The sequence below is a fragment of the Lycorma delicatula genome, chromosome 13 (assembly GCF_047948215.1).
Source record: "Lycorma delicatula isolate Av1 chromosome 13, ASM4794821v1, whole genome shotgun sequence".
Classification (NCBI taxonomy): Eukaryota; Metazoa; Arthropoda; class Insecta; order Hemiptera; family Fulgoridae; genus Lycorma; species Lycorma delicatula.
The window spans coordinates 18,193,335-18,208,704 of NC_134467.1; the positions used below are offsets into that span (position 1 = coordinate 18,193,335).

At 30.7% G+C, this 15,370-nt stretch overlaps 1 protein-coding gene across 1 annotated transcript in view; it reads right to left on the reverse strand.

The window, feature by feature from the left end:
* Positions 1-15,370, reverse strand: part of Pex14 (peroxisomal biogenesis factor 14) — a 51,065-nt gene that overhangs the window by 14,591 nt on the left and 21,104 nt on the right. Inside the window, exon 2 of the mRNA XM_075381790.1 lies at positions 2,111-2,257. Within this exon, the coding sequence (XP_075237905.1) occupies positions 2,111-2,257 (147 nt within the window). The remainder of the gene's footprint in view (positions 1-2,110; positions 2,258-15,370) is intronic.

Consider the following 15,370-nt stretch of genomic DNA (forward strand, 5'->3'; position numbering starts at 1 on the left):
AATTTTAAGCAGGTTTCGTCTGTCTGCTTTCACCAAGTTGCTCTCTGTGATCGGATATAATACAAAAATATAATATGGAAATAATAAAATATCACTATATTATAAATGTTTCAAAATTGCAAGACACCAAGTAACGCAAAGGTATGGCGCAATCAATGACGGATATTTACTGATGTGTAACATCATAGATTCAGCCAATCCAGACTGTTTTCAATCACATGGCTTAAAAAAATTTTTTTTTGGTTTTTTTGGATAAATAATCCATTATTTTTTGGTCAGATTAATGAAAATTGTTTTTAAAATCCTATGCGGATATTAATAACTATGACATAATTTTACAAACTGTCAAATAGCCTCTTACTGATGTCCAAGAACAAAGACTTCAGCCAACTAGTACTGCAAATTTTAACCAGTCTCTACCATGAACTGTTGAGAAAAGAGCAACTTTTTTAGGTAAAGGAAGCATACTAGTCACTACATGTAAGCTGTGACGTCTGGAGAATAAGAGATATAATGACAATGTGAATAACATTGTGTGGGTGTGCATTACTGGGAAATAAGAACAATTCCAAATGCTAAAGATTCTGAATTGCTTCTCTTAGTTTCAAAAGTGTTTTACATTACATTCCATTATGATTATTGTCATGAAATTCATCAGGACCCTTTTTTTGTCTCAAAAACAATCTTTTAAGCCGACTGGGTTTGCTTAAATTATTTGATTTCAATAAACTTGAATGGCTCCACTACACCAATTGTTATTTGGATCCAACATTGATGTATAAAATCCATGATTAACCATCAGTAATGAAACTGGTAAGAAATTTCTCCCTCTCTGTTGTAGCGGTCAAAAAATATACATGTAAATACAATCCTTTGATTTTTGTGTGCACCAGCCTACATTTTAAAGACCCATCTTTTTTGCAGTTACAGTAACCTAGATTTGCAATAACAATTCTATTTTTTGTACTCTAAAAAATTCAGTTTCAAAAATACTAAAGAACTAGTTGCAAATTCAGTTACAAAAGCATCTAATTCCTCAAATTATTGATTTTTGATTTAACTCAAATTTTTTTTGATTTAACTCTCTTTCATTAATTACTGTACTTTACTAATGAATTTTGAAAGCATTTTACAACAGCTCAGGTTAAGAAATCAAATTCAGATCTGATTTCACAAGTGGCAGTTTTGTTTATGTCTGTCATAACCATCATTAATTACAGCCAACAGTAAGGCAAACAACAACAGCTTGCCGACACGATAGCATAGCCAGTTAATGAAACAGCTGAAGTTACTGAACATGTATGATACGATACATTGTTGCCAACCACTTTAGCAACCGTGCCTTATGTTTAAATCATACCTTGTTAAAATATGCACTCTTTCTCAACAGAAGACATACTGTTACACTGTTTACCTCTGTCTTTTTTTTATACATGAAAAGTACTTGATGTAAATGAAGCTCTAATCAAAATCTCCTTTCTGAAAGAACAAAAATATGCAGCCAAACACCGTGATGAACAGAATATTATAGGTGTCAAAATGCTAAAGAAAGCAACAGGAAAGCCCATTTACTCCTTAATTCCTTAGTAAGCCTGGCATTGGATGCTTTTTATCTTGAGAATTGCTAAAACAGTTTCAGAACTGATTTATATTTTACATCAGGTTGCCCACAAACCATTTCAGTTACAGCACCTAATATGACACAATTATTATAATATTTTATTAGATGTGATTTGTTATAAGTAGATATCACATATTTCATCGGATGCTAGCTACCAAACACGTGGCTGCTATTTGTATACTTCTGGGTTGTCTTTGTCAATATCTGTTTTCTTCTACATATGATCTAGTGAACTGTGTGTGTGTTTTGTGTTATCTGTAACAAAATAACCATAAGGTCATTGAGGGCTCTAAAAATGCAGGCAGCAATTTTGTATGATTGTCAATTAATAATTATTTTCACCATGAATATTTTGTTATAATATGAATTAATGATTTTCTTCTTTATTTTAAGTAGGATTTTGTTTAAAAGTAAGAAATCATAAAACTTTGATACATTTGAAAGTAATCATTTGTTTTGTATTAAATAAATAAATAAAATAATAAATACCTGATTAAAATTCATTATACCAGACTTTTGAATAGCTGATTCTATTTCTTCATCTGTTAAACCTTTTTTTTTAAGAAATTCTTTTTTCATATTTAATGGTGATGATTTTGTGTTTGGATTTTGTAAAAACTGCACAGCTGTATTAACCTGAAAAAAAATTGAATACATGAGAAAACACATCAGTACACAATTAAATCAGGAAAAAGATATCTGGGTAGTATTTTTGTTGTTTTAATTATGTTAGTTCAGACCGCAAATCCCAAATTTAAAAAAAATCCACAATTAATAAACAACGGATACCATTCTTAGCTTAACTCTGGTTAGTATTTTAGCTGAAGGGAAATTGGCTCTTACTGAATATTTTATTCTTTGTTAAGGAGAGATAAAAGCCGGCAAAGAATTGCAAAAAAAATCTGATTACTGAAGACTTCACACTTGACAGATTACTACTTAGGAGGAAAAAAAGGTGAAACATTAAAGTACATATGTAAAGAATTATGTGAAAAATATGTTCTACTCTTTGAGCGGACTTTTGAGATATGTGGAAACTGTACCTTCCCAATGCCTTGACCAATTATAACGAAAATTAAATGGCATCGGTGACCTGCATTCAAAAGTTATTGAGGAAAATATCATGTTGATCAAGTTTGAAGATGTCAAATAAAATTATAAATGATTAAAAAAAGCAGAATGAACAACCAAATATTGACATAAATTTAATTTCTACATAAACGGACACCCAAAGACCAACCTGTTTAAAGAAATAGAAACAGATTTAAAACATTAAACATCTATAAGTAACTGTATAATGACAGAGATAAATTTATAAATGATGATTCGAGATTCTATATTTCCAGAGTGAAAGAAAAAGAAGGGTATAAACCTGATTAGATGAATGGAAGAAAGGCGAAAACAACAGAGCAAAAGAATGAAGAGCTTTTGGGAAGAGAAAAAGAAGTCAAAACTATAAACATGATCTGAGATCAGAACAAAAAGAAAAAATCTGATGTGGACACCACATGACTTCCTTGTATGCCTAATAAATTAGCAAACACACATTTTTTTTTAAATGAAAGTACATAAAATTTTATTTCATTAATAACTTATAATATTCTTTTTTATTGTTATTGAATTGTTATTTATCGTAAAACCTTTTTTACAATCGGAGATTAATAATTATGAATAAATGAATGTATGTTTTAAAAAAGTAGTAGATGAAGTCTGATTCAAATCGCTGTGCCTTCCCTTTGTAATATCAAAATATTTCATTAATTACAATTTTATTTGGCTATAACTCTGGAACTGATGAAAATAAGTGCCAGTTATGATATATCGTTCAGAAGCTCTCAATGAGGGCTTATTGCTGCAGTTACGAAAGAATCCAATCCCAATTTTTTTTTGAATTTTGGATAAAAAAAACAATTTTTTTCATTCAGTCGATTGCAATTAAAAGGGGAGGTGCAAATCTAGATGTTACAACAGTCCTAAATCCAAAACTTCAACATCCTACCGCTAATTATTTTTGAGTTAGTGAGATACATATGCACACATGTACAGACATTACGCCAAAACTAGTCAAAATGGATTCAGGGATAGTTAAAATGGATATTTCCGTTGAAATCTGAAATTTTTGCTATCACAATACTTCTTTCTTTACTTTGTACAAGGAAGTTAAAAAGCCAAATATCATCAGAAAGAATTTTAGTTACCTAAGGTCATTTTAAATTCTATGAAAAGATTTATCTATCATTTGATTAAAATTTTGAGAAAGTCTATACGTCCCTACCTTCTTGTAGACAAAATTTAGATGGCATCAATGCTCCATTTATAGCAATCATCATGCCAAATTATTTCATCCAGTGTGAATATATCAAACTAAAAAACATGTCTACCATACCTACACTCTTTTCTAACATTTTTCAAATGCTAAATTTATATTTAAGGGAGGGGTTGTAAAACATCAATCTGCAAAATTTGTCCCAGTTGGCATACTTTTACTTAAGTAGCATATTGTATAGTACACAAAGTATTACAATAGCTTGGAAAGTAACAATGTTATACTACATACAAAATATGATTGTACAGTGAAAAAGATTCAAATTCTAATAAAATCATTAAAAATCCTAGATATCATTGAAGAATTAGCTAAAAGGTGTGTATGAAAGCATTAAATGTTCAATGTATCAGTAGAAAAAGTACTAAAATGTTTGGTAAATCACTCAAGGTAAACCTTAATCCAAGCCTTAGAGAAAATACACAATAATCTTTCAGGCCAAGATTTGTGTCCTGCAATCTGTGCACACAGATTCCAGTACAAAGCAAGGTCTATCCTGTACAAATTGCAGGATCAGAAGAATGTAATGCTGCATTATTGTGTCTATAAATGCATATCCATATTTTCTTTCAGCCAGGTAGCATTTAACGTCTCTTATATTGGACCAGTATAATTCTCTCTACTGGTCTGAACTTGCCATAGAGTACATCCAGACCTTTCAATCACTTTGGTAAAATGAAATGGGGACTTTCAGAAGAAAGGCAATGTTTTTCTTGGCCACAGTGTTAATGATTACTAACTTTTTTCACAGATGATACAATTATTAAAAAAATTTACAATAGCAGCTTAAAAAAATTATTCATTGGATGGATTCTAACAAATTAACTGAAAAAAAATCTATATAATAATAATGTTGCATTGTCTATCTCAGTAATGTAGCGTTACTAAATTGTATAGATAGAATTCTCATTAATTATAATGACAGTGTTTCCATTAGGTATTTGATAGAATTTTTTTGGGATAATCAATTTGATTTTAGTTGTAATAAAGTTAAACAGTTTTTTTAACCCCCTTCATTAAATGCTAAACTATTAAAAATATTTATTACACCTACATACATTTTCATAAAAGTATAATGACATCTGCTGGGGCTCACTCAAAAAGTCAGAACAAGTTTTTAAGATACAAAAATGGGTTGCGGGATCATTATTTGGTATCCATAAGAATAAATCATCAGTGGCAGTTCACGTATAGGCACTGTGGAATAGAGGTGCTGCAGCACCTCTATTTCCACTTAATATTATCAATAAAATTTAATATAATGAGTACTTTATCTTTAATGCTTTCTTTATACTTGTACAATAGCCTAATGACAGTAGCCATCCCACAGTTTATGAAAAAGATACAAAAATCTTTGTATGGAATTGTACGCTTCACAGTTCCAGCGGCATTGTGTTTAGCTGTTGTACGCATGCACACATAGGAAGGTATACACGAGGCTGCGAGGGAGATAGAAGCACTGTTGCTCCCGCAGTGCCGTCCCTGGTGTGCTGATGGAAGGTAGTTTTTTTTTTACTCGTGTGTTGTACATTTTTTTTTTTTGTCTTCAATCATTTGACTGGTTTGATTCAGCTCTCCAAGATTCCCTATCTAGTGCTAGTCGTTTCATTTCAGTATACCCTCTACATCCTACATCCCCAACAATTTGTTTTACATACTCCAAACGTGGCCTGCCTACACAATTTTTCCCTTCTACCTGTCCTTCCAATATTAAAGCGACTATTCCAGGATGCCTTAGTATGTGGCCTATAAGTCTGTCTCTTCTTTTAACTATATTTTTCCAAATGCTTCTTTCTTCATCTATTTGCCGCAATACCCTCTTCATTTGTCACTTTATCCACCCATCTAATTTTTAACATTCTCCTATAGCACCACATTTCAAAAGCTTCTAATCTTTTCTTCTCAGATACTCTGATTGTCCAAGTTTCACTTCTGTATAAAGCAACACTCCAAACATACACTTTCAAAAATCTTTTCCTGACATTTAAATTAATTTTTGATGTAAACAAATTATATTTCTTACTGAAGGCTCGTTTAGCTTGTGCTATTCGGCATTTTATATCACTCCTGCTTCGTCCATCTTTAGTAATTTTACTTCCCAAATAACAAAATTCTTCTACCTGTGTTGTACATAAAAACAGTGTACCATATTCTTGAATGTAGTGTAGAATTAAATTTATCCTGCTTCCAGCTACTCTATTCGATTCATTTTTTATTTTGTTTCTTTTATTTTACAGAAAACTTTAACCTTTTATACATTTGTTTCCTTTTACCCAATTTTTAAACAAAGGCTAAAAAAACTCTCTGGAGCAGCACCCCTACTCTAATTTTATGTATGAGTTGCCACTGCACATCATATAGATCTATGTTTATAAAATTGGATATGTTACTTTCTATTACATCTATGAATGTTTAATGTTTGTGACAAAATAAAGCAATAACCACCAGATAATGTGTTATTGTATAACACACACACACACACACACACAATACTTCAGGCTTACACAAAAGAGCCTATTATACTTCCATTGGCATTTTTAATAAATCGTCAAACAATTTCAAAATCTTCCTACCAATCTATTTCAAATATAATTAAAAAGATTTTCTTTTATGGAAACAATATTATTCTGTTGATAAATTTTTAAATATTTTCTGTATCCTGTTTAAATGTGAACATATGCTTGAAATATAAGTTTCTAAATTGTGAATTATTTTGTAGTATTTACTTTCCTATCTAAACAGCACTATAGCTCAAGAAGGCAAAGTATTTTAATCAGTCTCATTTTGGTATATGCAATTTTCACCGGATCTTGAGTTTTGATACCTAAGAAACCAATAAAATCGGATGGAAATTTTCCGGATGTTAATGTTCCTATGTATGTGTGTTTGGTGTTTGTCTTTAAATCACCTTATATCTTCAGAACTACTGGATCGATTTTCACCAAACTAGGTCAGATCACTTCTATATATGGAGTATTGATGCCAATAAATTTTCGACTTAAAAGATAATGGGGGTGAGGCTGCATGTAGAACAAGGTCACCCTCAGTATCTCAAGATTTTGCCTAATTAAGGTCATATTTTTCTTTTGTTAATAATTAAAAAATAAAAATATTTGCAAATTGTTTTTGCAAAATTGCACCCCATCCCAAAAAATGCTCTCAATGTTGAACCTTTTTTGTGATCGCTATGATTGTTTTTCATTTCAGTTTCTTCTATTGTTGTCTAATTACACATATAAATTAATCTTTACTAAATTGGGAGCCCCAAACCTGCCTCCTCCCTAAGCAGCCTAATCTAACTAAAAGACTGCTTTAAAAAAAAAAAAATGTTATAAAACTGAACTTTGGGTAACAAACAAATGTGATAAGTCAATTTATACATTTTCAAGGGTGCTAAAAATGATTTTAATATTTAAAGTTGTAATAGAATTTTTTTTTTAGTAATACCAGATTCTAAATTTGATGGGAAGGTTCTATACTGTGTTATCATCTTTTTTTTATTTTTAATGTATTTACATAAACGTTATATCATGTGTATATATCTAAATAATTAATATGGGTTTATGTAACACCCTATTTCTTATCTTAAAAATTGACTAATTTTTATCTTGTTAAAAGATTCATTTGAAAATAATTTATTATAAATTAAACTTTATGTTATTTCATGAGTTATTAGCTTTATGTTTAGTTTGTAATCTATCGTATATATTTTATAAGTAGGATGTCTAACTAAATGATATAAGACATATAGATATAAAATAGATACAAAAATGTAGGAATGTAATAAATATATATTGATGATATTAAAAGATCAGCATAGAACAAAACTTATCATAATCAAATCAATCAACTGTGACTGATGACTTGAATAAATGATCAGAAAATTTAAAATGATACCACATACTATATGCAGTGGATGTTCATAGGCAAATGGTGATAAAATATTTCACTAAAAAATCAAATTCATGAAAAAAGTTACATATGACATGAAAAAGATAATTTTTGCTTCTTACCAACAGTGAAATGAATGTGCATTTTCATAATATTGTCATACGGTAAGCCACCTCTTGCTGTGGACCATATTCCAGTGGTTTGCTATAATACAAAATCAAACTTTCTACTACTGGAAAATTTACAAATGAACACCGGGTAATAACAATAACAGAAAATATTAACAAATTAACAGTGCTTATTGTTTACAAATTTATAAAATTTCTATAAACAATATTTAACTCTAATATTGCTTTGCAATTTGTTTCATTAATGATTTCTAGTTAATCAAAAATATTTATATACAAAATCTAAACTTTTAAAATAACATTTTTTTTAAATCAGACAAAACTAAGGTGAATCAAATTTAAAATTATATTTTCAAAATATTACTTTTGAAACAGGATATGAAGGCTATAAAAAGTAATTTTGAATAGACTTAATCAGAACTTACAAGAATATCTATAATTGATTTACTGCAAAAGTGATAACTTTACTGTTTTTGCTAATTGTAACTAAATAATGTTCATGAATTTAGCTTACTAACAACAAAAACATCTACAATGAAAAGCTTCAAAACCCTGAATATTTTTAGCTGTTTTTAACACAGCTCTAATCCCAATCATCACCACAGCAACACCACACAACACCATTGGTCTGCTCTGTGCTAGTAGCAGCTAAAATAAAAATGTGAGCACATACAGCAAACAAACAAAACCATGCACCATCCTTTTTAGTTCCTTGTTGAAATTTTGGATTTAGGACTGTTGTAACATGAAGTTGTGTACCTCCCTTTTGATTGGAATCAACTGAACCAAAAGAAGATTTTTTTTGAATCAAAATTCAAAAAATTTGGATTTTATTTTGGGCTTTTTCTTAACTGCAGTAATAAGTCCTCACTGAGAGCTTTTCAACAACATATTACAAATGGTACTTTCAGTTGGTTTCAGAATTATAGCCAAATAAAATTTAATTAATGAAATATTTGGATCTTAGGGAAAGGCACATCGATTCGAATCAGACTTTGTACTTTTTAAAAATATTTTTTTACTAATAATTATTAACGTGCTATTGTAAAAAAAAATGTACGATCATTAGTTATTAATGGAATTAAATTTTATGTACTTTACATTTAAAAAAAAAAATGTGTAAATGTAATTTAATAAGCGTTCAAGGAATTCATGTGGTCTCCACATCAGATTTTTTTATGGAGAGTGTAGAAACTGTATGAGGAATTTAAAAAATATATATTTATTCAGATCTGTAATAAAACTACAACTAATTGCTCCACCAAGTACATTGATAAATAATCGGAAATTATGGTAAAGTTACATCTGTAACGATCATGCAAATCACCAACCATCTCAAACTGATGATCGCTTAAGAAATTATCAACCACTCTTAGTTGCAAACATTAGCAGGAATATACGTCTACCAACAGTAACACCTACGCCCATTCACCATACCCGCATAGGTGGGCAACTTGCCAGGTTCATTAAAAACCTACACACCATGTTGGGCTACAAAGCCCTCAACCAACTTACTACTAACATTGGTAAGATCACTATGCCACAAATGTGACTTAGCACTGACGCCTGCACCAATAAGGATTGGACTCTGACCAGAGAATCTGAGAATCCTATCCCAGACCTCAAGATGACGATCAGCAAGTTCACGGTACTGAAAATATGAACTTGCTACATGAGTTCAGAATATCCAAATGATTGACAACATGATGCTCGTTAAGAGAACTGCCAAAGAAAAACACAATCTAATTCTCTTCTGCACAGAACAGTGGACATACTATTAGAATCATGAAAAAACTTTTCCCAACGAAAGAAATCTGACAGATCACCAGAAACAATGTAGGGATGTTGTAATAAAACAACATCCAAACTTCTACGTAGAGCAATCTCACTAAGTTCTACCTCAACAATGTATGCACCTGTGAGCTCAACTGACTGAATTTAACCATGTAAACCTATAGAATTGTGAAAACGCTTGCAATTAATGCAAATAGGACCCTCATGACGTCTTAGGGCACCCCTCACTGATGCTCTTCATCTCAGCACAGATCACAGCCAATTGTTTACAATTCTTATCATACTGGCAGCACTTGAAGCGCTGGACATCTAAGTATTCTCTAATCCTGCATGAAGAAAAGTCTAACAACCTGCCTTGTTTCACAAAGCTATAAAGAATCTCAGGAGTAACCTCAAATATGCCATGATAAACCTCTGCCTCACGCCTACCCGATTTAAATAGCAACCGACATCCGGCTTTGAAAGTGACCTCATCCATCTGAGTATTCTGCTGCCTCAAAATAAATGAATATATAAAATATATGAGTCAGCAGCTCATCCTCAGACAGCTATCGATGGTCGTATAACTCTTAGACGCCTCAGTCGTTTTGGGGCAACTCTCATGTTGTATGTACCAACCTCTAAAAAGTCTGAAATAACCTTCACCAGCCTCCTTGTCTACAACAACGACCACCCCCTTTTGAGTCTCTTTGATATTCCAAATCCTCAGGTTCGGCCTCGCCACGCAAGACTGCTTGAAAGTCATCCTTCATCTGCTTGCTAGTCTTTGCTGCAGCCTCTTCTTTTAAATTTACGAACAGGACCTCAGGTTGCTGATGAGGTACTTCCTTTAAGTACTTCACTCAATTGCTAACAATCTGCACATTCATTCAATTGTCATGAAACTTCATATATAAAATTATTTTAAAAAATAGTTCAGTTTGATCCATCTGTAGCTACAATGTTTCAGCAACAGGTGAAAGTATTCCTTTAAGAACCCAAGCCAGATCTGTTCTCATATAACTTTTTAGCATTAGTAGTAAAAACCAATTTTCTCAGAAGATAATGTGCATTCATTATACAGTTGGCCAGTTCATGACTTACTTTCTGCCTTTTTTGGCTAATATGTTGATGTATGGCAAGTTAAACCTTCTTTTAATTGAAAATTCTGACGAGAGAAGTGTCTTCATCATACTCAATTAGAAATGTTATGGTTTTTAAGCAAATATATGTATACAAAATATAAACAAGGTATTTTGATGATTATATTTGATCTACCGCTGATTACAAATTTCAAATACATTGGATAATACTTAATTTCCCACTTACCAATAAAAAAAACATCATTTCTTCTTGAAGATGATTAAAATCCCTTTCAATTTCTAAGGCTGGAAGATATATTATTTAATCAATAATAAAATCAAAACCAATAAATACAGTATAATTAGTAGAGAAACAATTGTAGTGCTTTCGAAGTCAATACTTCATCATCAGCAATTAAAATTAATAAATTTAGGCAAAAAAAAATAACTACATGGTATCACAATTCAGTTATGCCATGGTATTGGACAGAGGTTTTAATAGGAAATAATAAAAGAATTACATGCAGATATTTTTAAGTTTAATTTATAATTTTAACTGCTGACAAAGGATTGACTTCGAAAGAGTTACAGTTGGTGAATGTCTATTAGTTTTTAATGTATTTTATTTGGTGGTTTTGATTTTAAATTTTTATTATTGATTAAATTATAATAATTCAATAGTGGAAAAAATGTCGAATGTGAAATATAGGTCGAATTCAGAATATTTTCTCTCTTTGAAGCCTATTAAAAAAAAAAAACTGTGCACCTTTTCACAATTACAAAACTCCGATTTTTTTTCAAAACAAAATGAAAAATTTCAATCTGGATTGACTGAATTGAACAATAAACTTCTTTTTAAGATTATTAAAATTTAAATAATTTTTTAATATTTCTCTCTATTATTATCTTTTATGATCGCATAGGATCACTTTAGTCAGTCCATTATCAAAGTCAATGGGACTGTTTGGGCCTTGCAGTCCTCCCAGTACTTTAATATACATTCCAAATTTTTATGCCTTTTCTAGTGTTGAGTTTTTTCTGGCGAGTTTGTTCTTAATTTTCTTGTTCAATTTATCTCATTTGTGGTGTTTTCTGGTGTTAGACCAAATTCCTTTAGATCCTCTCTTATTTCTCTAATCCATTTGTATCCTGTTTTGGTGTTTTTTCCAGTCGAGATTGTACTGCACTAGCCATTACAGAAGTTTTTCAATCTTGCATCGTCATGACTTGTCCAAAGAATCCTAGTCTTCTCTTAAGCATGGTATCAGGGATGGGTTCTAACTCTTTATACACAACATTGTCAGGCACAATCCACCAGTCTGATTGTTCAGGAGGAAAAGTGTTTCTACTGCATGGCTTATAGCTTTTTAGTCTTATTTTTGCATTTATCGATAGGCATTTTTTATTGTAAATGTATCAGGTTAATTTTTGAGCTTTAGCTAGTTTATTTCTTCTTATTTAGATCAAGGTTTCTTCATTTAGGTTTTGTTATTATTTCTCCGAGGTATTTAAATTGGATTACTATTTTAATTTTATTAGAGTTTATGTTTATTTCTTTTAAATATGTTGGTTTTTAGGGCTAAAATTTCTGTCTTTTCAAATGATATTTTGAGACCAATTTTATTTGCAATGTTTTGAAGTTCTAATATTTATGATTTAGCTTAAGTCGATGTGGTTCGCAAGCAGTGCCAAGTTGTTGGCAAAACCAAAACAGTTTGTTTTGATTTTTCAGCCTATTTTTACTTTTGAGCCACTCCTCATTATCATCTCCAAAGCGCAGCTGAATAATAGCAGTGTGAAGATGGTAAATCTTACCTTCAACTTAATGTTAGCGAGGGTGTTTTCATGTTTATTAATTCGGTATGTAGTCCGAGGTGTCTTATAATTTTTACTAGGCATTCTCTGTGGATGCAGTCATAAGCTTTCTTGAAATCTACAAATATTATCTATCACCATGTTTCTGTTTCTTTTCCTGTTACAACAATATTAGCTTGAGACTAATGATCTGATCAGAACAATTCCTCCAGGATCTGAAACCTCTCTGGTATTCTCTATTTCTTCCTCTCTATAAATCCTCCCCAGTAACAATTTCCACACCTTTAATCCGCATCATATTACACATGGTCACATAATTGTATCTTATATCACATCATTATACCTTTTTTATTTTATCATTCCTAAAAATGTGCTATGTTAACCGAAATATGACAATCAAAAGTGTTCAACAACCTAACTCAACCAATTTTTGTGTAAAAAAAAAATTTGCAAGCAATTCATTAGAACTTTCTAAATTACATCAGTTTATATTTCTGAAAAATCCATATTAGCTGCAAGTAATTCATCTATCTTTATGAATCACATCTCTCTTAGCATGTGATCATTATAAACAATAATTGATCTCAGTTTTTATTATACACCTCCAAATTTCATGAAGAAAAATTCAGGGCACATCATTACATCTTATATAACTTTAATTTTAATGCAGTATTTAAATTTCAACACTGACCATGATATTTCATGACATAATATTATTGAATCCCCAGTGAGGATGTTGAAGTAAGTATTCATTAACAGAAAAGGGTACAGTAATTTGTTGCTGCTATACACTATCTATCCTAGTCTTTCTAATTTTATGAATCTCATTTGTTAGCCATAGGCCAAATGATGAAAATCTCCAAACTGGCTACTACATGTTTTTAGTAGATGCTAATGCAATATTTTATGAGATAAAATCTTATACTCCTTCCAGGAGTATATAAATTGTTGTTTAGTTAAACTTAAACTATATGGTTTTTTTCTTAAAACTGGTTACAATTTATCTATTTTTTGCGACTGCTGGTTGGTTGCTAAGCGGAATTGATTTTTATTTATATTTACTCCAATTCTTGGTAGATGAAATTTATATCTGCTGAATTTTTATAAATAAAGTACTTTTATAAAAACACAATAAAAGCTGATTAATACTAACGATTCTTTTTTAGCTTATCTCTATTTGATTTTTATTAATGAAAAATAAAAATAAGTCAAATTTAAGAATTAAACCCTGATATTTTGTTCCTAGTAAATGAACGTAGAAAATCACACAAAATGCGATAACCATACAGAGTCTCAGTGTCCTACAAATGAACTGAAAGTAAGATTCCAAATAGAATCGCATGGACTAATGTTGATGTGTCATAAAAATCTGTGTGCCAGTTAAGTTGTTACACCTGTTCCTACGGTAAAAAGAGTGAAGTATCAGTTTTAGAGCATTCTGTTGAGCTCAAGTTGTCAGCGATATTATGTTCAACAGCAAAGACGACCTGTATATATTCAGTACAGTAACGAAGATAACTCTTCATTCCTCATTTTCCAAGTAAGCATGGCATAGGAATTGTTATTCTTGAAACAATGGGTTGTGTTTTATATCACATCACTTATAATCATTACAGTTATGGTACAATATTTCTAAACATTGATTATTGGTAGAATATTAAGAAAATTTTAAAAGTAGATTTTATCACTACATTTGAGAACCATTAGAAATACAAAAAAGATTTGAATACAAAGTTGTCCAACTTCAAAACTTCTGTTTGCAATAATTCTTCTGTTTGTTTCAATAATTCTTCTTCTGTTTGCAATTAATTTGAGCAATACCAAATTTAATTGTTTCTAAACTTTCTATTGTAATGGATTTTTATCTTTCAATATTTTATATATAAACAGGATGTCCGAAATAAATAAAAAAGTTAAAGTTTACATATATCCTTACATCTCATTGCAATTTTTGCCTCTACAATTATCTTCTTTGTTTTTTAATTAAAAATTTTTGTCTGTAATATAGCTTGATGAATTCTATGTATAACTTACCCAACCGCCATGAGTTTGTCAAACATGAAAAGTTTGGCAAACACCTTCCAGAAGATTGCATATATTTTTGCATATATTTTCAGATTTTCACATTTAAAAAATAGTAAACAATGACACCCTACAGTCCTAGAAGTATATCTCTTTATACCAACCCATAATAATTAAATTTTTTATTAAAGTCCTCCTATTGGAGCATTTTTTTCATAACCTGCCTGATAACATAAAATGTGAATACTGATGTATAAACTACAAAAAAAAAAATAATAATAAAAACGGAGAAAGAGTAAACTAATGTATTTAATTAAAAAATATTTTTATTTTGTCCAATTTTTACAGCCTCTACTGATTTAACTAATCTGGCAAAGTGATATTTCACTAAAGATGTAATACTGGGTGATTCAAGAACTTCACAAGAATTTATCTAGGTAACTTAGCAAAACATATCAAGTTTTGTCTCAAGAGGTTCACTAGTACCGAATTTGGGCACCAGTGTTGTTAAAAATGGATACATTTACTGGTGCGGCACCATGGCGGCGTTTTGGTTTCATGATTTCAGTCAGCAACTGCATTTTAATGTAATTGTTGTAGAGAATATGGTAGGGAGCCTACAAGCATACAATTTACTCTTGATACCAAACCTTCTTTGAAACGGGTTGATCTTTTAACATACAAAATCACCAGGACACCTGCGCATCCCTGAACT